The sequence below is a fragment of the Pochonia chlamydosporia genome, chromosome 2 (assembly GCF_001653235.2).
Source record: "Pochonia chlamydosporia 170 chromosome 2, whole genome shotgun sequence".
NCBI classification, from domain to species: Eukaryota; Fungi; Ascomycota; class Sordariomycetes; order Hypocreales; family Clavicipitaceae; genus Pochonia; species Pochonia chlamydosporia.
This window is the reverse complement of record NC_035791.1, coordinates 5950430-5973964: the sequence shown is the minus strand read 5'-3', so window position 1 is coordinate 5973964 and position 23535 is coordinate 5950430. Positions and strand designations below refer to the sequence as shown.

The 23535-nt window shown below is 47.6% G+C and overlaps 9 protein-coding genes across 9 annotated transcripts; 5 read left to right on the top strand and 4 right to left on the bottom strand.

Moving 5' to 3' along the window:
• Positions 1-17: 17 nt before the first annotated feature.
• VFPPC_13539 (C6 transcription factor) lies at positions 18-1753 on the bottom strand (the record flags this gene model as incomplete). The annotated part of the gene is made up of 2 exons (XM_018291314.1): positions 18-131; positions 179-1753. 2 exons carry the CDS (start codon positions 1751-1753, stop codon positions 18-20), a joined length of 1689 nt encoding a protein of 562 aa, XP_018137630.1.
• A 2244-nt stretch (positions 1754-3997) lies between these two features.
• Positions 3998-5498, top strand: VFPPC_03850 (membrane transporter (predicted); the record flags this gene model as incomplete). Its single annotated transcript, XM_018283302.1, has 3 exons — positions 3998-5220; positions 5277-5374; positions 5431-5498. The coding sequence occupies 3 exons, from the start codon at positions 3998-4000 to the stop codon at positions 5496-5498; spliced, it is 1389 nt and encodes a 462-aa protein (XP_018137628.1).
• A 648-nt stretch (positions 5499-6146) lies between these two features.
• VFPPC_03849 (hypothetical protein) lies at positions 6147-7948 on the top strand (the record flags this gene model as incomplete). The annotated part of the gene is made up of 2 exons (XM_018283301.1): positions 6147-6978; positions 7080-7948. The coding sequence occupies 2 exons, from the start codon at positions 6147-6149 to the stop codon at positions 7946-7948; spliced, it is 1701 nt and encodes a 566-aa protein (XP_018137627.1).
• Positions 7949-8568: 620 nt separating this feature from the next.
• Positions 8569-9410, top strand: VFPPC_03848 (hypothetical protein; the record flags this gene model as incomplete). The annotated part of the gene is made up of 4 exons (XM_018283300.1): positions 8569-8697; positions 8749-9017; positions 9075-9192; positions 9246-9410. The coding sequence occupies 4 exons, from the start codon at positions 8569-8571 to the stop codon at positions 9408-9410; spliced, it is 681 nt and encodes a 226-aa protein (XP_018137626.1).
• A 1377-nt stretch (positions 9411-10787) lies between these two features.
• VFPPC_16842 (hypothetical protein) lies at positions 10788-11552 on the top strand (the record flags this gene model as incomplete). The annotated part of the gene is made up of 3 exons (XM_018294595.1): positions 10788-10993; positions 11060-11082; positions 11140-11552. The coding sequence occupies 3 exons, from the start codon at positions 10788-10790 to the stop codon at positions 11550-11552; spliced, it is 642 nt and encodes a 213-aa protein (XP_018137625.1).
• Positions 11553-12355: 803 nt separating this feature from the next.
• On the bottom strand, positions 12356-13995 carry VFPPC_03847 (aminoglycoside phosphotransferase; the record flags this gene model as incomplete). Its single annotated transcript, XM_018283299.1, has 2 exons — positions 12356-13447; positions 13519-13995. 2 exons carry the CDS (start codon positions 13993-13995, stop codon positions 12356-12358), a joined length of 1569 nt encoding a protein of 522 aa, XP_018137624.1.
• Positions 13996-14409: 414 nt separating this feature from the next.
• VFPPC_03846 (hypothetical protein) lies at positions 14410-15105 on the top strand (the record flags this gene model as incomplete). Its single annotated transcript, XM_018283298.1, has 1 exon — positions 14410-15105. One exon carries the CDS (start codon positions 14410-14412, stop codon positions 15103-15105), a length of 696 nt encoding a protein of 231 aa, XP_018137623.1.
• A 3646-nt stretch (positions 15106-18751) lies between these two features.
• VFPPC_03845 (beta-glucosidase) lies at positions 18752-20812 on the bottom strand (the record flags this gene model as incomplete). Its single annotated transcript, XM_018283297.1, has 1 exon — positions 18752-20812. The coding sequence occupies one exon, from the start codon at positions 20810-20812 to the stop codon at positions 18752-18754; it is 2061 nt and encodes a 686-aa protein (XP_018137622.1).
• A 1946-nt stretch (positions 20813-22758) lies between these two features.
• VFPPC_17471 (hypothetical protein) lies at positions 22759-23130 on the bottom strand (the record flags this gene model as incomplete). Its single annotated transcript, XM_022429176.1, has 2 exons — positions 22759-22803; positions 22870-23130. The coding sequence occupies 2 exons, from the start codon at positions 23128-23130 to the stop codon at positions 22759-22761; spliced, it is 306 nt and encodes a 101-aa protein (XP_022285797.1).
• Between the last annotated feature and the right edge of the window lie 405 nt (positions 23131-23535).

The following is a 23535-nucleotide window of genomic DNA, read 5'->3' as shown; positions in this document are numbered from 1 at the left end:
CCGGACTGTTGGTTCATTCAGGGAACCAGATTAGATGATATCAGTGCATCAAACACTTCGTAATTTACTTCTCCATAACGTTTCATGTGCCGCCAAGCATATTCCAAAGTATCCAATACTCGGAAAACATGCTGCCCACCAGTCAGCAAAAGTTTACTAGATTGCGTAGCAGACATACCTTGAAACCAAAGCCTGTCATATTCCCCAACCAACTGCGACAAAGATCCTGTTGATGTGTATCAACCGTGGCAATACCAGCAGTCAGAAGAGGCCACAGCATGGCCAACTGGTTGACTCCGCTAGAGAAGTTGACTATAAGAGTCATCATGCGGTCAACAGTGGCTTTTATTTCCATATCAAAAGCAGCACTGCCGACTCTCCTATTCGCGACCCTGTCAAGATACACAGCACATCCAAGTGCATAGCAGTATACGCAAGCCGCGGCAGTAAGAGCCTCGGTTTCTTCGTCCGTGGCATCACTCGGGATGTTGTCCAGATACTCAAGTTGCAGAAAGACGCCAGGGGCACTATCATGCCAGTTTCTGATACGGTACGTAAGGTCGCCTTGGATCATTTCTCGCTGCCTCTTCTCAAGCCCGGACCGCTGTGCCTTGGCAAACTTGCTAATATCAGTTTGAATAGACATGATTCTGGACCATGAGCTGCGAATTTGGGCCATAGCTCGATCCACGGGACGACGAACGGTGGCAAAAGTTGGAACGCCCAGGTTGTACTCCCACCCGCCGCCTAATGTCTCCCAGTAGTCACCCGGTATGATGGGATCCTCTCCAGTCGCGCAGGAGGCAGCAATATCAAGATATGACATTAACGACACTAGAAAGCGCCGTAAGGAGGGCATATCCTCGGCAGCCTGGCCACCCGATCCGCAACCGTAAGGGAGGCCGGTTCGCGGACTGTACATTCTTTGCAGGGTCTGTCCAGCGCCGAGAAGATGGACCTTCCAGGAGGCGTCAGTGGCTGACATGTTCTCAAACATGCAGAGAAGAAGACAGGTGGCGAGGAGCTCGAGATCGGGCTGTGCTCGTTGTGAAGATAGGGCTTCGCGAAGATTCGTAACAACATTGGTGTAGATGTTTATAGCCTCGTTCCGGTGAACTTGGCGATCTTGTGTCTGCGGTAGGCTGGACAGATGCATGGCTCCGAGAGCTTCCATTGTATTTTGGAGCAGACCAGAGCTGCTCACCAAGCTGGGCAGCATGCGATATGGATTAGAGTTGGAGGGAGTGTCCCAGATGATGAGGTATGTGGACACCGTGAAGAGGAAATGCTGATAATAGCGACTTTGGTTGGAGTTGAGCGGGCTTGCCACGGAAGTTTGAACGAGTTCTGGGAGAGTCGGCATCGATATGGTAGCAAGTTGGCTAGATGTAGGCTGACTGCGTTCCAGCCCGAAAGAATTATGGGATTCTTGATACTCAGGCTGAGTTTGATCTTCTAGAGCATGAAGGTCAAGGGTTAAATCTGTTGTAGTGTCCACGTACGACTCAATCGCGTAATCTAGCACCGACTGAATCGTATCCCCGTCCGGTCGCTCACCCGCGGGTCGACACCGGCGTTGAGGAGCTTTGGGTTTTGGGGGTTTGCTAAACACAAACTTGAGGTCGAAACTACAATGTTGGCCAAGGCGCGTGCAGTTGGCACAAACGGGAGTTTGTTCATCGCATTTGACGTGCCTCCGACGGCAGTTGGCGCAGCCGGTAAAGACACGTCGATGCCATCTACGCTGCTTCATGTCGTGGTTTGGGAAGTGACAAGAGTTGACCTTGAAGGTAGGTGAGTTGTGAAGTTGTACATAGATGACTTGGGTCAAGCTGGGAATGTGGGGAAGTTGGAGAGCATGAAATAAACCAGACTCAATATTTACTAGCTCGTACAATAGTTCACGGGGAAAGGGAAGGTCCACATGGAATATGAGCAAGCCACAACTCCACTTACTTACAAGTTACCACTCTTCTGAAGATTGGAAAGGCATATATTTAACTGAGAAAGAGGTATCGCGTGTGGCATAGTACGGCGTGATGTGTTGAGTTCCGGCAGTGGTTATACAGATGTGGGTGAATGGTTTTCATCAGAGACAATTCATCAACAGCAAGCAACCAACAGCTTGAAAGACCACTTTGACTTATTTGCTATGTTTTTTCGGCCACGCTGCGTAAGTTGATATCTTGAATACTTCTCAACATTTGTAGTTTTTACTGGTTATATCAGTATCTACATATATATGTATTTGTTTATAAAGTACACATTCTCCTTCAACTCTAGACAGACTTGTTAAATTCATCCACCACCTCTCTCGTCGCACGAGCAATTCCAACTGCGCCAGGGGTGTCACTATGAATACATAGGCTCAACGGCGCTTTAGTTAACTTTAGATCGACGAGTTGATCCGCCTTTCCCCTGACTGGAACCGTTCCCTTCCGTAGTACGTGTGTTAGTCGCTCACGCAGAGCTACCAAGTCAACCGCCTCATGGGTTCGAGAGATTATACAGTCGCCATTCTCATCGTATTCGAGGTCGGCAATGATTTCTTGTATAAACGGGATACCCATGGCTGCGCATGTCGTCTCCATGAACGTATTTGCGGCCCCGATCATGGGTACAGGAGAACCCTCAGGCGTAGTAAAATTCCTAGATGCACGACAGACAGCCTCGCATATGGTTTTATCTTTGCACATAACCCCATAAAGAGCACCATGAGGCTATCTATTTGTTAGCAAAGACTTGCTTCGGACCGGGAAGATGAGATGCATGCAGTACGTACGCTGACATGAGACAATGGGATCCCCTCAATGTCCAGAAAGGCTTTCAGGGCGCCAATTTGATATATAACCATCTTTTCGCATTCTGTAGCGTCCATCTTCATTTCGCGACGTCCAAAGCCTTGTAAGTCGAGATATGAAGGGTGAGCTCCAATGCGCACTTTGTTGCGCTGCGCCGCCTTGATGGTCTTGTACATGACCATTGGGTCTCCAGCGTGGAAACCGCAAGCAATGGAACAGGACGTAATATGTGGCATAATAGCTTCATCGTCACCCTGGAGGGAGTTTGGTCAATGAGAAAATTTGTCCTTCCCGTCAGTTTCAACCTACCATTGTCCAGTTGCCAAAGCCCTCGCCCATATCGCAGTGGATTTCGACGGACTTGGCAGCCCATGGTAAGGAAGACTGAATCACCATATTGGTTCTCTTCGTCTTCTCTTCTTATTTTCGTGATTGTGGTTTTCCAGGCCAAGATGAATATTTGCGCATGGATTGGATGACTAGAGCGCTGTCTCCGAGTGTTACTGATTGCAGTCTTATCACTGTCCATTCAGTTACCACGAAGCTATCCTCTTCAACACGCAATCATTTATTTAATTCAACTATCAAAACTGACATGGATAAGTCTGGACAGCCTTGATCGTGAATAATCCCCATTTTAGGAAAAGAGGCACCAAGAAACCACATTTGACGTGTCGGGATACATCCACGAAGACCCGCCGTCGTGGAACTCTTGGCTCTTAGTTGCCACGCCACAAACCTTCCACGACGATCTCGTAGACAATTCCCAAATTGACGTAGTGCTTTCGGGGCTTACCTATGACCCACCTCCACATGTCTTACCCCGGAATCAGGCCACGACTCAGGGCTCAACGAGATAACCACCATCATCATGACACTTGGCGGCCACAGGATATCGTTGCCGAGAATAAATGAGGCGTTTCTATTTTCCCTCCATGTTTCCGATTTCCCCAGACGATAACCAAACGTCTTGTTGTCCAGACCTCCCATGGCACTGATTAAGCGGATTGTGGAATAAAAGTCTGCGAGCAGGGGAAGCAGTCGAGGTGGCAGTCGATTAGAACCGGTGATATAAAGACCCCGAAGGCTTCAGACGGACAACACAATAACCCCAGATTCTGTATCCGAGCCTTCTCGATCTCCCACCTTTGTATCACTTTACTCTGAACTTGGCTCGCCTCACATCCACAGCAGCTATGGCGTCCGACGAGAAACCTCCTTCGAGATTCTCTCGTCGGGTCACCTTCAATCAAAATCTCATCAGCGGCTTCGTTCTTTTCTTCACCGTTGGCGTGTACCTCGCAGTTCTCGGTCTAGGCGCCGGCGGCGGTAAACCTTCTTCACAGCGAGTGAGCGACATCTCCAATAGTTCACTCTATGGCATTTACGCCATATTCGGCTTCTTCACTGGCGCTATCATGAATAAACTTGGCCCGCGCCTAACTATGACAATTGGCGTTGCCGGCTACCCAATCTACGTCGCTGGCCTCTTCTACTACGACCGCACCGGCAAGGAGTGGTTTCCAATTCTCGGCGGCATCCTTCTAGGCCTGAGTGCGCCTATGCTATGGTCTACATCGGGTTTTATCCAATGGGCTTACGCAACTGAGGTCGAGAAGGGCAAGTATATTGCGATTCAGTACTTCATCAATCAGGTTGGCAGCGTGGTTGGTTCGCTGGTAGCTTTCGTCATCATTTACAACGGGCAATCAACGGCAGACGGTAGTCCGACGAGCGTGTACATTGCCTTTCTTGTTCTTATTTGCCTCGCCTTCCCATTGACCATCTTTGGCCTTGTCAGCCCCAGGACGGTTCGTCGCGCCGATGGTACTTCGATTGCCGTGTTCCACAACTTATCTATCGCTGAGGAGCTCCATGGTGTGACCAAGGTGCTAAGGGATTATCGAGTTCTTGCTATGCTCCCTGTCATCTTTAGCTGCGAGTTGGCTCTGGGAATCTTGCCTGCTATCAATGGACGGTACTTCAACTTGCGAACCAGAGCCATGAACAACGTCATCTTCTACCTTGTCCAGCTTCCAGCGTCTGTGGGATGCGCAGTTCTCACCGACAGACTCCCGTTCGGACGACGTATGCGTGGCTACATATCCGTGAGTGTTCTTGGTGCCTTTGTATTCGCTGGTTGGATCGCTCTGCTCGTTTGGGTGTCTGTGTCTTCGACGTGGGCATCACCGCCGACAGGTGGCGTCGATTGGACAAGTGGTGACTTTGGGGGACTTTTTGTCCTCTATCTCCTCTTTGGAGTTATTTACGGTTCGCATCAGCAGATTGGCATGTGGGTAATGGGCACTTTTACCAATGAGCCTACTGTATTGGCTATATATGGTGGGTTGTGGAAAGGAGTTGCTGCTGGTGGCGTTGCCGTGCAGTTTGGTATGGCTGCGGCAAACGTATCGCACCGGTGAGTTTTGTACAATTTTCCAGGTTTTGATGCCGTCTGACATCTTCCAAACTTAGAGCACAAATAGCCTTTGCGCTGGCGTTGCAGCTGGTCTCTATCCCCATCCTGCTTGTGCTCGTGGGAAGAGCCCGGGAGACAAACTACCAATCTGAAGGTACGCATGAAACTCACCGAGATGTTTGAGATACTGGCTAACTCAATAAATTCCAGCTGATGTTATTGTGCCGCATTACGCCGAGAATAGCAAAGTTGATCCTCAGATGGTTGATAACCACTAGGTCGTCGTGTTTCTGTGCAGGAACCAGGATAGGCTGGATGCTGGCTGCGAGTAGTACTTAGGTGAAAACTCTTATGGCTTTATAGTTTTAATTCGTGGTCTCAGCTAAAGGTAGCTTATGAGTCCGGTGTATAGCTCACTAATAATGGACAGTCCGTCAATTATTTACTTTTTTAAAGGCAAGTTTACTTCACCAGACCACTGTGATGCCTCTCATGTACCATTTAACCCTTGTCCACTGCTATTTATTACTCGCGCAGCAACGGCTCGAAAGCAACAGACAAGCTAGCGTTGTGAGCCACTAGCGAAATGGTGTCAAGTATCGCATAGCCTCAAAGTTTAGGCTTGCGTACACTACCCCTGACTACATGTGCACATGGCACGACGAAGCTTTCTACGTCAAAATAGTCCTACCTTCTCAATCTTGATATAAAACCAAGGTATATGCCAACCTCACACGCAAATTCTAAGGCCTTCGTCACCTGTGACCATTCAGAGCGCTCGATCATACGTAAGATACCAATTTCGCCGGTCGGAATCGAACTTTCTCTCCATTATATCCAGCAAAATCGAAGCAAACCGCCATCACCAAGATTCCCAAGCCTCCCATCACTAACCTAGCTACGCAGAAAGAGCATCAGCTGGCACCATGCCGCTGCCCAACTTACCGACAGAGATCAAAAATACAATACTCCAGAGTTTAATAGACGATGGTTGCAAGGTAGCTCGCTTCGCTACAGTGTCCCCTGGTTGGCTGGAAATAATCGAAAAGCACAACTTTACAAACATCAGGCTCACGCAATGGCGAATCTCCGACCTAAACCGCATGACACGGCGCAACCGAGCTCGAATAAAATCCATATGGTTTTGCGTGGAGTTGGAGCAATACGATTGTATGACTTGCAGTCGTTTATATCTGAGCAATGAAATCGATGCCGCCACACGCCGCAGAACAGATATTCTTATTATGAACGCACTTGAGGACCTATTCGTGGCCCTTAGCAGCTGGACAAATGAAGGCTTGACACTCGATATTAGCGTCTACTCGGAAAGTGATGCACGTCACTCACTCAAACACCTCTCCTGCGAACCGGATTTCGCGTCAGAGGAAGGCAACGCTTCCCGCGAAAAAGAGTTGACTAAGATTGCGCGCGGAATGAAGTCTGATCGGCACCGAAAAGGTGGCAGAGTCAAGCAAATGCTTCTCTTAGACCATGGTATCGAAAAAACGTTTGCGAATATTATGAGCATGCATTTCTCCGGGCACTCGCTCGAAGCCGCCCAGGAGCGGCGACATCAATGGTGGCAAAAATTGCCTCAAGTACCAGCCGTGACGAGGCTATTACTTCGACAGCAAACACAGCGACGATGGCATCTCGATACAGTTGCTAAGATGCTTCACAAGTTTCCGAACTTGAGCGAGCTTCACTATGAGCCTTGGAGGGAGTGGAATGATTGGTTTCAAGAGGTCACAGATCGAGGTGAGTAATATCCTTACTAGATCAATACTATAAGCAGGACGGTTGCTTGAGGGTATAATGTCTCTCAAAGCTGTAAATACTAACCTTTGTTATGCCAATAGACTTCCATAGTTTGCTCCGCATAATCCATCTGAAACGACTGAAGAAGGTGGCAATCTTTGAGAATTTCAGCGAGCACTACGCCTATATCACGTCGTATGCCCGTACCCTCTCCCGTGGACTCGCTCGCGGACTAGGTCGGGACGTCTTGAGTGCATTTCCCATGATAGAAGTCAACCCGTTTACCTACGATCGAAGCTGCTCACGTATCCGAACTCCGAACTCTACTCTCGGTCGAGAACTTAGCTTCCTTAGTCAACATTTTGAATCATTCGCCGCGTCATTCATGGTGGATGCGAACGAGTTTTTCAACTCTGCCAGTCATGAAACGTCCCATCATTGGCCAAATTTGAGGTTCATCACCCTTACTTCCCAATTGCTATCGCCGGGTAGCAGCCATGAGAACATCATGGATATGCTTGTTGCTGCTGCGTGGGCAGCTAAACGCATGCCACGACTTGAGACTCTGGAGATATGGAATGGGCAGAGGAGGCTCGCGGCTCTTTTTCGATACGAACGCAAGGGAGACCTTCACCCTGCTGTGATTACCTGGAAAGGGACATGGGATCTCACTTTCTCAGATGTCGTTATCGATACATGGCAAAGTGTTACGGAGACGTGGACCACGTACGGAATGAAGCAGGTGTATGAAACATTGGACGGTTATGGTATTCAGTCACACGCAGACGCAATAATCCAACTGAGGCTTCCAGAGATGGTAGTTCGGCCTGTTTCTCTACAACAGATTCGGAGAGAGCAAAAGTTTGGCTGGGATTGGATCAGAGCCCGCGACCTCCCGTCTATTTTTGATCATCTTCGAAAGTTACATGCCCCAAGTGGGTTTTGGGACACATTCTTTCTCCGACTCTAAATTGGATACGCATGTGCGCTGCCATTTTTTTGGCCGGGCGTAGGACATTTGGAGGTCATATTCAAGCGCTATTCTACGATACATCGGATGTAACGTTTGGGACAGGATGCGTTCCCGATATCGCAATTTTAGTTTGGGACAGGTAACTTCGGACGGAGAACTGTGCACATTTAAACTTGTCTGGTTTTGTCAAGAGTAGTATGATAGGCAGTAGAGCAGTCTAGATGCGCAAAAAGGCAACATCTACCATCTGCAACTACAAGTATTTGCGCACAATCAATCATGCAAGCATGTTCGCACCTTTCAACAATTCCAATTAATCTTAATCTCGCTGTAACCACTGAATTGCACCGTTTAGGCAATTGAAGTCTACGTACATCATCCCCGTGCGCTCCACATCGGATAATTTTGAAGTGTCGGACAAAAAATAGCGTAGCCAGAGACCACTCTTAACGTTTCTTAGACCCCATTCATATTCTAGCATGATAGCAAGGCACGAAGTATGACGTTGGTGTGTAGGCAACCCTGTGTGCGTGTCTCGATCCATAAATACGCCGGTCCCTCACCGCATTTATCTCGAATGTTACCTTGTTGTGATAGCTTTAAGACATCAAATCAAAATGTCTGAAATCACATTGTTCACAGACTCTCGATTTCCTTGTCCCCAGAGATTGCGCCTCGTGATCCAACAACTAGGGGTACAGCTCAAAGACATCAAGGAAATTGACATTCTCAAAGCCGAGCACAAAGTATAACCAATCCCAAAGGCTTCTTCGAATTGTACAAGCTAATAGATGTAGACTCCGGAATTCAAGAAATTGAACCCTTCAGGTGCCGTTCCATGTGTTCGAGATGATCAAGACAATCCACCTCTATGTCTCAGCGAGTCTCGGGCCATTGCTAGATATCTAGCGAGTCGATACCGTCACGACGGTGATTATTCCGATGCATTGGTTCCGGATCCCAATAATTTCGTGGAACTGGCCAAATTTGAAGAAGGCGCATCAATTGAGTTGACAGCCTTTGACGCCGCTGCCAACAAGTTGGTTTTTGAGGAGTATTTCAAGCCGTAAGTAAAAGTATGTTATCTAATTTTTAAAGTACAAGCACGTCTGATTGTTTTTAGAAAATTCTTCAACCAGAAACCTGACCAGCCCGTGGCTGAGTCTTTGAGAGTTCAACTTGACAGAGTATTTGGGATCCTGGAAACGAGGCTGTCAAGCCAGCCCTATATGGCGGGCATGGTGAGTCAACAAACTGCAGTGCTTGAACTGACACAATGCTAAACAGTTTCTAGAAACTCACAATTGTTGACCTGTTTTATTTACCATACATGTTCCATCTAACTAGAGAAGTCTGGCCTTCTTGCCTAGAAAATCGGCCAAACTTGCAATCGTGGTGGAACAAAATGACAAAGCTGGATGCCTTTCAAGCTGTCCTGGTAGATCCATTTGCTACATAATGTATTTCAGTATGTTTTCCTTTAGCTCCCGAGGCACAAGAATTTCGGCAACGTTTCTAATGTACGGCTGCCACATCACCGCTAGAGTCGTTAGAATTTAGTTAGGCTGGTTGGGAGCGCCGTTTGCGAATAACTGTACCCTCTTTCCAATCATAGTCGTCCAATTCTACGGCCGTTTCTAATGTAAACCTTCGTACATGGTGTTTTTTACGCTCTCTCCCAATTGTATGCTTGACTGCCTTTGAGAAATATCTTGCTCTCTCTTTTGACTGGTTCCCTATTTAGAAATCGGAACATCCTCCCATTAATATCTACTTACGACGTTGACCAACACAAAGAAAACTAACTATCCCCGATGGGAACATTTCTCCGTACTCATCGTATAACCCAGCTGCCAGGCCGAAGATGGGAAATGAAACGTCGCCGGATCAGCCAAGCTGGGAATCCTACCTTCCCCCCAAAGCATCTTCCAATGGACTCGGTGAATTATCGAATCCACTAGGGTGTTCGGCAAGCTCACCGCTGGCGCCGCCACCTCTCAAGGTACAGCACTTGGGCAAATGGACACTCGTGGTCACGCCTTGCCACACAGTACGGAGTACAGCTTTGAGACTCGGATGTCACAGAGAGACGATGATCTAGGACACAAACACCATATGTGCATGTCTAGTTAGATCTTGCTCGGGCGAGGTATTCAAATTTCAAGAAACAATACATTTGTGATATTTTGCAGATATACCGCCTGCTTGTACTGGTCAGAAGGGCATCTGACCCTTAGGCCTCTAACTATTTGTCATCGGTGCTTCGACTGCACCTATCGATAGTCAGGAGTTAGCAGCCAACATCGTATATGATAGCACAACACTTGTAAGCCGGTTTCTGCTGTTGCTTTCGTTGCGAAAACAACGGGAAGATTCTTTTTTGGTGGTATTAGAGGGATTTCTTCCATTTGATCTGACACTCAGTGGCATTCAGAGACATCTTTAACGAGATCCAGAATGTCACTGCCACTCCCATTGGCACGGTGCAGTAAATTGCCCTGAAACAGCTAGTCGCAGAATTTCTTTTGATAGTGCAGTCAAACCCCATCATATTTCTACAGTGCTTTATCATAGGTCAATATCAGAATGCCCATGTTACAGCCAATGATCATGCCCGGCGCCGCGAGATGGTCAGAGGTCCGAGGTTATAAAAGAAAGCCGCCATGTATATCAAGCCAACTCCGCTTGGCCCCCAAACTGATCTTCCAGTGTTTGAATTGCAAGTATATGCTTGTATCCGGAAGCCTACTGGGACCCGGTTTCCGTAGGTTCTCCGGTGCTGCATCTTTCACGGAATAGTCTTGAAAGGTGTTTCATACTCACCGAATCGCACGTTATGGACTACGTGTCTATCCTATTTGGAGCATTTCTAGCGGTATATGTTTTTACATTGATACGAATTATTCAACAGACTTGGACGACTTGGAAGCGCTTAAGGAGCTTCCGCAATGCCTACCTCTGGATGATCTGGACACAGGTCATGGCCAACTTGGCTTCGGCCCTGACCACCTACTTGTACCTGAACGGTGTTATCGGCGAAAGGTATGTTTGAACCACTTTCTGGCTGTTTACCGCATCGGGCAAATAGATGACTCGCTGCTGCATTAGCCTCATATTCTATATTTGCACCGGTAAGCCTCCAAAGACCGCCGAACAGAGCCTCGACCACCGAAACTGAGATAACACAGTAGCAATCTGGACGCTGGAAACGCAACTTCTCGCACAAATTCTCGCCAATCGTGTTTCGTTGATCATGGGGGACAAGCGTAGAGCGAAATGGCTAAAGGTCAGCCTCTTTGTCGCGATATTGGGTGTCAACATACCAGTCTCGATTATCTGGACCAGGGCAAGATTGCCAAGCGCCACGAGCGATCACATACGTCTCAATAACAAATTTGAGATCTTCAACAAAACCTTTTTTCTTGCTATTGACCTTGTATTGAACTTGTACTTCATATTTCTTGTGCGCTTTAGCCTGATTGCACTTGATCTCAATCAGTACTGGGTACTTTTCAAGGTCAATATTGGCATCGTAGGCCTGTGTCTTGGCTTGGACGCTTGCGTTCTTGGCATGCTCAAGTTGCCAAATACTTACGTGTAAGACCCCTTTCATACACAACAACTTTAATGATTGGCACTGGAATATTTCGCTGCTATACCTAACTAAGTCCTATGGTATTCCTCAGGTACATACAATTTGCTCAATTAGCATATCTCATCAAGCTGTATATCGAACTCACGATGGCCGCTCTCATTGCGAAGATAGTGCGAAACGGTACTAGAGATAGGATCGACGCTTGTCAACTTCCATCCAGTCAGAACATGATGGTTCAATGAACGGGGTTCGATCACCCTGCTGTTCACACCACGTGCGGTAAGCGTCGGAGAGGTACTGTCAACAGCAAGCCAACGATACTATTTCGGAGCACTCGTGGTCCGGCGGCAGTCGATAATAGTCAAAGGGTTTAATTCGAAGCAGCTCTTGGGGGAACACCCTCACACCGCATGAACTAAGCCCACGAAACCTACCGCAGCTTCAAGTTCAGTAAACAAACACAGAGAACATTTTGTCTAATCCAATGGCATAACAGAGCAGGGGCGGATACAATGGACCGACGACCCATGGAGACTGGTCGCAAATCAGTTTTTACTCAGCATTCCGTCTCCGGGTTCTCTTGGAGCTCCATGGGCCTCTCGGGCCTGCTTGCTAGTCCATGGATAACGATTCCGATAGTTGTATTTGATCCTTCAGCTTCAGTATCTTATGGAAAGGGGAAAGATTTTCATCCATAATTTACATGGGTTTGAGAAATAACGACAACGCCAAGTGAAGGGCGGCAGATTCCGCCAGTCTTAGTGAGTAAGGAAGAAACATCAAAGAAAGGACCCAAGCTTACGTTCAATTCAGTTATCCTCACACTTAAACGCCTGCTTGAGTTTCTCGTCATATTCCTGTTTTTGTTGGACCTTGCTGGCAATGAATTGCTCACTGTTCAGCCCCCAATAAACAGAAAGAGCTTCATCGAGGCAATGATCAGATGGATCGAATCGAGGTCGAATGCGACGTTGGAAGATGAAATAAAGTCCAGTAACACTCTCTAGTGCAAGAAAGTAGAAGAAATTTCCAGCTTCCCATCCTTGTCTCATAGTTTCCGTGAAAACCTGTGGTCCCCTTTGGTGTTGTAATGCTGAAAAGAAAACGGCCTCCTCTTGCATGAATATGTCTATAAACTCTTGACGAAACTCGTCAAACAGAGGGGACAGTCTCTCAAAAGGTTCATCTGACAACCACGATGGCGGATGTAGCATTTCTAGTGGCAGTGAACAAGCCCATTCTAGGTCGATGAGATATTTGATGTTCCACTCCGTATCAACAAAGATATTGCTCGCATGCATATCGGTCAGAGTTAGGATGAATGGTCCGGAGCGTAAATCTCGGCGTACAAAAAGCGGAAGGATTGTTCGGAAAGCGCTTAAAACTGCCATTTGCGCTCTGCAATCAGCCTCATCATTGGCGGCGTTGAGCTGATGACGTAAACGACTATCATGACAAGCTAGAATGTCGTGTAAGAATGGTTCTATAGAGGTATAGGTGGTACTTCTACTGATATTTGTTGGGATTCCCTCGTTCTCTAGTTGATGTAGCTGAAGCCTAAGCGGTCGATTTGTGAGACTAATAACTCCCTGGTTGTCCATAGTAAAAGACCCAATACGTTGCAATGGGACTTTTCCGAGCGCGAGCATGATGCGTGAAAGACCACGAAATAGATTGGCTCTTGCACGCTCATCATGTCGTTTCGTTTCCCACGTTAAAGAGAGCATTTCCGCATCAGCAGGTTCAATATAATCAATGACCATATGCCCTACGTTGAGGTTATAGGCCGAATTCAACTGCATATACTGGCATGGAACAGCGTAACCAAGCAGAGACAAAATTTGGCGTCGGAGTTTTTCGAAAAGTCGAGAGAGAAATGGAGCGGTATCCAACGCAGAAAACTACATTGCGTCGACACAGATTAAGAAACGTGATCTCGTACGCTTTCGGTAAACCTGAGAAATAGACTCACACTAGGACCACCAGCGAATGCAAACCCCCAAAGGTAGGGTAGAGGAACCTCCGGACAATTCTTGTCAATCCAGGCATAGGTAGCCACTTCAGAACGAAGCTTCTCATCAGAGTTGCCCGGAAAGTCCGATTCACCGACTTTAAAAGGGAGCGGAAAGCGAATCATTACCCGTCCCCCAGGGCGCTTTTTCCAGTTGAGAATAAAAGCAGGCAAGCACAGATTAAAGCTACCATAGTTCCACTCCGGAGGAGGTGAGAGACAGCATTTCTCCGTATCGTCAAGACGTAGGTAGCGTGATACGACATCTTCAATCTCCTTTTTGTGGTCAAGGAGATAGCTACCAAAGTCGTCCATCTTCCGCCAATATGTCAGGTCTGGTAGGACATTGGTCTCCTGGTCAGCAGCCTCCTCATATGTAATCTCTCCGTGCAATGTTCTTAGGATTATCTCAGCTGCTGGCTGCGAAGGTTGTGCCATTTAGTATCCTGTGTTGGAGTTGAGCGCGACAGAATGAAACGCTGTCAGAAGTTAGATTTAAGAAGGCTTGAGGCACAGGCAAGATGACATCAGAATAAAGCATGGGAGATGAGCGGAAAGCTCAAGAGGAAGGTCAACCGGTTCTTTGTTGGTTGTAACAAGGAGAGGAGACCAGGGTGGTTTCGGGAAATACCTTTTCCGTTACAACGTTGCGTTTAAGAGGCCGTAGTGTAGCGACTTGGAGTTTTTGAATTAGTTATGCGAATGAACATTGCTACTCCGTCAACCGCTTCTGAGAAAAAAATCCGTCTGACACACCCTCCGATCCAGCGTTTCCTCTTATTAGAGTGAAGCTGAGCGCATGCAGACACACCAAGTTGATCAGCGGATCCCTGAGAAGCTAACAGGTTCCTGATGCTATTATCCGGGCCAGGTACAGAGATTATTCACAACATTATGCAAAACTTCTGCCGACTTAACCAGTTTCGTGGCAGCCGGTGCGGAGGGCTGCCGGCGAACTTACTCGAACTACTTGCACGGTTCAGATATTCAGCTTGCGGTGACCCTCGTGATGAAGTTTTTGCGCCGGTATGTCTTGCGAGCGAAGAAGCAATGGACTTTATTAGTCCTGGCTATCGCCAGCAATCTCTGAGAATTGTGAACGAGCTCCTTGACATATCCATCATCCCAGGAGAGACGTTGGCCACGTCATTCTTTAGAACCCAAGTAGCTGACATCCGACATGACGCCTATAGCATAGTTCGTGGTAGATACAACGCCACAGATTGGACAGAGATTATGAGCGAACATTCTAAGCTCTCAGATGTCGACTGGCATGCCCAAGCTGGAGAAAGCATCTCATTGAACAGGACTAATCAGGTACGAAAGTTGCGTCGGACTAGCAAGAATACAATTGCTTTGGTTCCTTGCCCTGCTCCAACCGGCGATGAAATATTTGCACTCTTGGGGAGCCAAGTTCTTTATGTCTTGCGGCGTCGTGGGAACCGCGGTCGCCGGTATGAATTTATTGGGGAATGCTATGTGCACGGAATGATGGATGGCGAGGCCGTGCCCAACTCCCTAGTCATCCATGACGTATGTCTAGTCTAGAGAGCACTGCTGTCTAATTTTCCATTGAAATTGGAATATCTTCTGTCTCTGTCAAGTCTGTGAATTCTAAAGCCCTGTCCTTGCTCAGCAGTCGAGTTGAAGCCAGCTGCAAATCCGAACAAATTGCTATCAGCATGTTGGCGTCGGAAGTTGCTCATACTGCATAATTTAGGTCAGCTAGAATTAAGGAAAGTCATCTCTGGACTTTGGCATGGGCGAAGATCGATGCTTGATGGCTCATGACCTTTTGTCGAGATCGGATTTCTTCTATGATGTCCGCGTACGTCTTCACTGTGCAAGCTGACGGTTCATGAAAACCATAATCTACACTTGTCGAGTAAGCCACACGGTTGCTGTGATTCACATGGGCGATTGTACATGAGTTGTATGGAATGTCGTACCAATCTTTGATTTCCTTCCTTTCCTTCGTTCTGTTAGATAGTCAGTCAAGTAGAAATCATTCAATTCAGTCTTTTGTTGCCCTTAATCCCTCAAATCCGTAGCTATCTTGCGATAACGCTAACGGGATGGTGAATCCGAGTGTTAGAATGTTGTAACCCGGTATGTTATGCAGACAGTTACTTGCGTAGGCCACTATTAGGCATATTATCCAAATGTTCCATCCCTTCTTTCAAGCATCTATAGACTTAGATTCTCACAAAATGCGCTCCTTTTTATCAACCGATAGTACGCTTGCTACCATTATTGCCGCATCGCTGCATTAGCTCTCCCAACTATTATTCTAATACTAGCAGCAGCACTTATCCTGCGACATTTAGTATTTCCTTAATATTACACTTATGTAACTTAGTAATGCAATACTAAACTAGCAATTATGTAAATTTTCTAATTAGCGCTTATGCTTTTTGCTCTGTATATATAGCTAGCTTAGTTTATATAAGAGCTATAGGCTGTTTGTTACGGTCTAGCCCGATTGGGCCATCGCAGGTGCTAGTTGCAGACATACCAGCGGTTGTCCAGGTCCTTTGGCCACTACGGCAAAAGAGTACGAATTGAACAAGTCCCTTGTGACTGCCCAATCTAGCACTATACAGGCTCCCTCAGTTGCGCACACAAGACTGGGCTTTAAGCCCAGACCTTTACACTGTTCTGGGATATAACTAAGGGATTTTTAGCAAGAGCTTTAAGTGAGAGACTGCTATCTAGTGCCAAGGCAAAGATTTACATAAAGAACCTACTGGGCTATAGAGTACATTACAAGGTTCTATAATATGCGGTATTATCTATAATTATTAATCTTATTCTTGCTAAGAAAGATCTAGATTTAGCGAGAATAAAGGTTATTACTGAGATATTTAACAACTAAGCTCTGCACGCAGAGTTTACAACTAACACGTTTAAGTGGGAGAGGTAAGATAATAAACCGTAGAAATAAAGTATTGCGTGGTAAGTTTATTAGGTCTTTATTAACGTGCTTGGCAAAATTTTTAAGCTTTAGTTATAAATTGCGTAGACTCTAAAAAAATAACTATAAGTATCTTAAAGACGCTATGCGTGAAGGTAGAATACTTAGGAAAGGTTAGAATATTATTTAAATAACTCTCTAAATAGATATTTTATATTCTATATAGCAGCAGGGGTTAACCTTAACCTTGCCTAACTATTACCTTTTATGGGGCTTGCTTTTTGATAAATGGGCAGACTATGCTGGGGCTGCTGCATTATCGTCCTCCTTAACAGAATCCTTAGAGTGAAGGTGTTGGGAAAGGAGCATCGTATATAAGAAGATAGTAATTGTTGTCTTCGAAAGGGGTAAGAGAGTTGCTCATGGCCTTTGAGATCTATTGGTGGCGGGAACAACGTTATGCTTGCGGGAGACTTGGTACGCAGGATTTTCGAGCCTTATGGACACCGCCGCGAGGAATATTCCGCTAACACATCTTAACCCTTCTGAAATGGTGTCATGACTTTCTCAGTCCAATTAGCGCTACGCCATTCATGTGCGTACCCAACTTCAGTATCTCGCATTGCTTCCAACATCCTGGTACCGGTCGGCCAATCCGCATAAGTTGGGGAACTGTTGTCGTGACGAGCCTACTGGCCCTAATATCGCGGGTCGGCCGATAGCCTTGCTTCTTGCATCCGGTGAAACCAGTCCTGTTGGCAAAGTCCGACTTATGCTAGGTTTATACCATTCTTGTTGGTCGGTTGAGGGGGCGGATGGTCGCGTTTTGGGGACCGATGTCGGTTGGATGATGGAAATGCTCCCGTTGTCGAGGCATTCCAGGGAGTTGACAGATTTGTTTATATACATGTCCATCCATTTTTGGTCTTATTTTCCGAGACAAACTTGCCTCCACCCGACCCGCGCCTTTAAGGATGACAAACCAGGTTCCGTCGGTGTTAAATATCTTCATATTAGCTTTAAAACGAGATTTAAGCTGATTGAGTCGATGTGAGAGGAAAATAGCAAACGGACATTCTGAGAGAAGGAGGAGAGTTGTAATTAAACCAGAACCGATAATTTCATCCCCAAGAAATGAATGTAAAGGTGGAAAGAGACATGCCTTAGAGAGGAGTTGGTCATCTGGAGACAGGTCGTTTTGTCGCCACCCAAGGATTAACAGTGCGGCGTAGGAGATTGGTTCTTGAATAGTACTAAAGAAAGAAGAACTGACGTTAGAGTCTTGTATTCTGGATCTACACCTTATGCCACGCCGCAGAATTCTCGTGAATGTGCCATGAGCTATTTGATTTGAACCGTGCGGCGGTAAAACCTTTAGAACGGGGTTCTGTTGAATGGATCGAGGCAGAAAGATAACAAATAGTCGCCACTAGTGTATACATATGAGAAGCTACAAGAGAAGGATAAGGCTACACTTATGTAAGATTGCTGTCTTATTTACACTGTTACTCTTTAAATACAATATGCTAGCAAACGTACGGACCGAAGAACTTCCAACCAGTAAATACCTAGAATACAGCTTTAAGAGCTACGGGCTGTGGACTAGTTTTGCTTAATTGTGAGATGCTATAGCGAGTGTACCACGATAGTGGGCGGGTTTTGTGGCTCATTAGCAGGGAAGACCTGCCCAGCTACATAGTATTCCTTATGGGAATAACAGTAGCGTGTGGTATCTGCTTCCCGCAGGCGGCTCACGGGAAGTGCCGTATGATATAGATGGGCGAGCTTGAAGCTGTGCATTATTCAAAAGTTGTGCTAGTGGTCGTAAGCTGACCAGGATCTAATGGGGTGTACACTCCCCTTCCTCCCAATTCCCAGACGCAGTGGCATTAGTTCCATTGAAAGAAAAGAAGTCATGTAGTGAGTTGAAAGTTGTCAAATAAATACAGTACATTATTGAACCTGTGTTGTAGGTGTGCTATGGTATAATTATGCAAACCTAATTCATGCCCCACTCCCTTGAAACTGATCCAAGTACAATAGTAGACCATGGCATGATACACTTGAGCGATACGGCCGGAATTCCATGTAGACTCATAAAGTGTTTTGTCACGCTCATATTACTATTGATTCCACCCATGTATAACGAGAATAACCACGACCGGAACAGGATAAGTACATGCTTGTCTGTACTGCCTGTTCTTGATAGCCTGTCCTATCAAGTCTGATAATATCGTCACTCGTACCGAGTTATGACGTACGGCATAACAACAAAAGTACCTACTCGGCACCTCTAGACTTCATGAAATCAACGAGATCGAAGAAACTCTTCTTGTAGTGTCGCTGCTGGGTAGTGCGGTTGACGGTCTGGAGACCAAACTGTGCCTTATAGTCTCCCCACTCCCAGTTGTCTGCAAAGGACCAAGCAAATGCCCCAACGACATCGACGCCGTCTTCCCAGATGGCTTTGAGAAGCTCAGAGAGGTAAGAGAGGTAGTATGTGGTGCGGGGTGTGTCGAATAATTGGTCAGTCAATTCCTTTTCGCCTTCAGCGAAGACGGGGAATCCAAACTCAGTCAAGGCGATGGGCTTGCGCCAATTCGTGTACAGGTAGTTGAGATAGCTGCGGAGAAGGGTGGGCGTCGTGCGCACATAGGATTGAGATCGATATCCGACGCTCCAGCCATTCTTGTCAACAAACTCAGCCTTGACGCACTGACTGGATCGTAGAGGGTGCGAGGCATCCTTTGTGCAGGCAAGGATGCTATCCTTATCGCCAGCAACAGGACTGCTGACGACCGTCGAAGAATAGTAGTCGAAGCTCAGGATGTCCACGGTGCCATTCATAAACTCGAGGTCCTTTGGCGTCAGGGGGGTGTGATTGGGGTACAATGCCTTGAACGATACTGGATAATCCTTGCCGTGGAAGAGTGGATCAGCAAACATGCCAATGGCAAACGAGTTGAACCAGTCGGCAGCATAGACGTCGGCGTCGCTGGTGGGATCACGCGGCACGCCGTAGTTGTTGGCAAACTTGATGGTGATGTTGCCGGTGCCCTTGAGCTCGTTCTTGTAGAAGTGGTAGGTGCTGGCGTGGGCACGCAGGATACCGTCAATAGCCTTGGAGTCATAGTTGAACATTTGTGGCTCGTTGACGGTGACCCAGAGGGGGACTCGGTCTGCGTAATGCGTCATGACAACCTTGGCGTAGTTAAGAAAGGCGTCATGGAACGTGACGTTGTGAGGAATGGAGGACGAGGAGGAGTTGCCACCGAGCCCCGAGAGCTCGACAAGACCGCCAAAGCCGAGCAGCTTAGCAAGATCAGTCAGCTTCTTCATGTCTACACCCATCCCCTGGCGGGGGATGCTGCCCGTAAGTGAACTATTGCCTGCAGTCGGCGCAAACTGGCTAAATATACCAGTGGCAAAGCTTAGTCCATCCAAGTTGTTGATGAGACTGCTGAACATTTGCACGGGGGGGTCAAAATGCATGAGCGTGACGACGGGCACCATTCCCTTTTCCAGGACAAAGTTGATTACGTCGTTGTAGTGGTCGATGCCTTGCTTGTTGACAGGTGTTCCCGGCAATGCAAAGGGCAGGATGCGCGTCCAGGATACGCTGAATGAATAGTACTTAACTCCCATGGCAGCCAAACGCTCAATATCTTGCTTGTAATAATAGTAGTGCTCGTCGGTGGTGTAGTCGTTGGCCATAGAAGGGATAATGCCGAGCACGTCTGGCAAGGCCGGGGATCTGCCTTGGTCGGCGATGGCACCCTCAATCTGCGCAGCGGCGCCGGCGACGCCAAACATGAAATTGGGAGGGAAAGTGTAACAACACCCTGTATCAGAGGAAGGGCCAAAGTGGTCCTTGGGGGGAAACACGAGCTCGCTGGTAGGGACGGGTGTGGGCACTACTGTGGTGCTGAAGACGGATGTCTTGGGCGGAAAGTTGGGCAGGTTGGCCAGCGACCACATTTTGGACCAAGCATTCTTGCCATACCGACCATTGACGCCCTCCTGTCCAAAGTTAGGAACCCAGGGATTCCATTTGCCCCAGGTGGTGTATTCCAACGGCAAAACCAATGAGGTTGCTTCGGCCGGAGCAGGGGCATAAGTTGGCGGCGGAGCCGTGGGTTTGCCGACAGACGTCGCGTATCGAACAGAGGTGGCCGTGGGGTAATGAAAGGGTCCTGCGGTGTATTGTTGCTCCTGATCATTGCCGTTGCTGCAAGGTTGACATTGGCTCTGCCGTGGTGCCTTGGCGTCTACACCTGGGACAAGGCCTGGAGAGACAGCAGTAGCTACCAAGGCCAACCACAAGACTGTGAATTTAGACATGAAAACCAACATAGCATCAGCTTGGCTATCTACTTGGGAATAATAAAGCTAGTAAAGTAAGAACCGAGCCAGCATAGCAGTTAAAGCCTCTACGTCGAGGACATTCAGGCTGGCTGGCTTCTTATATATGCATGATAAGCTGCAATTAGCTCAGCCTGCCAACAACAACAACACCACCAATAGCAATAAGGTTGTGCAAGTGCCGCACATGTGTTTAAGATGAGGCCTCGGTCAACTCCCAAAAGCTTTATTCTTTTACGGAGAAACCCCGCATTGGGATGGACTGGGCACCAGATCTATTACTCGATGAAACCAACTAGGCACGATATTCTGTCAATCAAAAGAAATTTGACCGAAGTGATGCCTTTGCAGGCAGGGCCTGTCAGTAACATACATAGGGGAGAAGAACGCCGTGATTGCGACTTTTGTTGAATGAAGCTAAAACTTGGCGGAGGGCTGAACCTTGATTTAGACTGGCGGACTGGCAGTGCTCATTGTACGGGCCAAACTAACAAAGTCACAGTACCTGAAAATAAAGAGGCGCTTGAAACATTTAACTGTGAGCTGGGCCATTCCAGATTTGGCAGCTACTCAGGTTTTCTGTCAATGTTCAATCAAGCGACGCCTCGGCAAATACTTGAGCAATGAATTCTGTGTCTATCTTGTTCTTTATGGTTGGATACTGCCGCAACAAGGAACTCGAGACTTTGCAGTAGAGTTGGTGATTCAATCCAATTCGCAAATTGGTCTTTATGCTTTAAACACCCAAAAATAAAAGATAGCTGATGGCATAATAGTCTACACACCAAAGAGAAAATTAAATGGTTCACCTTGCCAATTACCATCTCAGCCTTCGGCTCAACTCAAACACTTAAACCATGTGAAACAGCTAGAACATCTCACAACAATAATCATGGGCTACTGCCAACAATCACCTCGGTGTACTGTACCCCTGGGCTCAGTTGTCGTTGACTTTGGCGCCAACGCTAGCATTGCCAGCCACATGATCCACCGGCCCGTCAACTTGTTGCCGCGTTTTGGCAGTATCGCAGCACTGCCAAGAATGCCTGCAACGTGCCGGACAGGGCGCCGATCTTGCCTTTAACAAGGGCTTCTCAAGAGCGCCACGGGGCTTCATTCACACAGCGGCTCCAGTCATGGACAGCGTCAAATCCAAACACCGTCGGACAGTATCTTCCTGATGCAGACGCCGGAAAATTCCTTGGCGAGCGGCGAACCCAGGAACATCGGCAACCACAATCAAACACATGGACCACCCCGCCTCCGCCTCCGCACCGTTGACGTTGACCCAAACCGTCGGGTCCTCCACAAACTCTTCCAATTCGGACCGAATCTTCAGAGAAGACACTATAGATGCATCAAGAACAAGTTCATTTTCTGGCCTGTCGCGAAAGGCGCCAGCCAGCCACGAATATCCACAGACGGGAGAGATCCGGGCCAGTCGCAAATACGGGGCACGCAAGATGATCTAACCTCCTGTCTCCTACAATATTGACTGTACAGGTATCTGCCTTTGCCCTCTTCGTTTTTGGTCGCTTAACTAACACCATTTTCCCAGCTACAGTTATCCCTATGGTAATGACCTGTACACCCTATATTTTCCTTGTACACCAACAGCTCTTGCTACTGCCGTGACCATGTGCTGCCCTAAGGCAGGTACGATGATCGGAGTGGTCTGGGCTGTCCTGGCCTGGGGGGGATTAGGTCAAACCAGACCAAGCCACTGTGGTCGGACCGGTTGGTCGGACCGGTCTGACCAACGAGACCAATAAGCACGGTTGAAGCAGTGGAACAAACAAGGAAGTATGCCTTTCTTTCATATGCTCGTTATATCCTTGTCGTCCTTATTCTGCTCACTTTGGCCATCATCCTCAACATGGGGCTTTCCATACCACGCCCGGAAACACTTACACAGTTCCATAATATCAACCCTCAACCTGTCCCGATGATAGACAGAATAAATTGGCATTCTGTAAAACATATTAGCACTCAGCTGACATAAGTGAAGGGGCAAACAATTCCAAAGTTAACCAAGCAAGATATCTCTCTTGAGAGCCATGGGTTAATGGTCGGACCGGTCCGACCAACCGGTCCGACCATGGTTTCGAGAAATCCTCAGACCGGACCGGGACCAAGTCGGACCAGATCATGCCGATCACTGCTCGGGAGTCAACATTGCTGGAAGATACAGCCCAAAAACAAGCGATGATGGTCAGAACTGCTTTGCAGCACAGCTGCTGATGGTGACAGTGATCAGGTAGTGGTTGTGAGAGGCTGGGCCACTGTTTGTTCAACATAAGGTTGCCGTACAATTGTCTATCTAAAGCTAAGGAAGAAAAGGAGAAAGCAAGCTCGGGGCGAGCCTCGAGCTCGCGACCATATTGCTGCTGCGTGGCAGTTTAGGCGACTGACGTAATTTCCGCACGTCGAACTGGTCCGGCACCGAAGCTCCGGGCCCGGCAGAGCCGGGTCCACAGCATCGGGCATAGCCCGTGACAGTGGTAACAACTTTTGGCAGACTTGTTCGATGTTAAGGAAGCTCTATCCAAAGGCAATTCTGCACAGCTTATTGGCGGTACCACATTCGACCCCAAAAGCGATGTCTCATGTGTTGTTTGTTACCCCGCTGTTTCGATATTGCGGAGGACACATCAGCCCGATTGTTGTGTTGAGGCAAGCCCGTACCTCGATAAGCCAATACC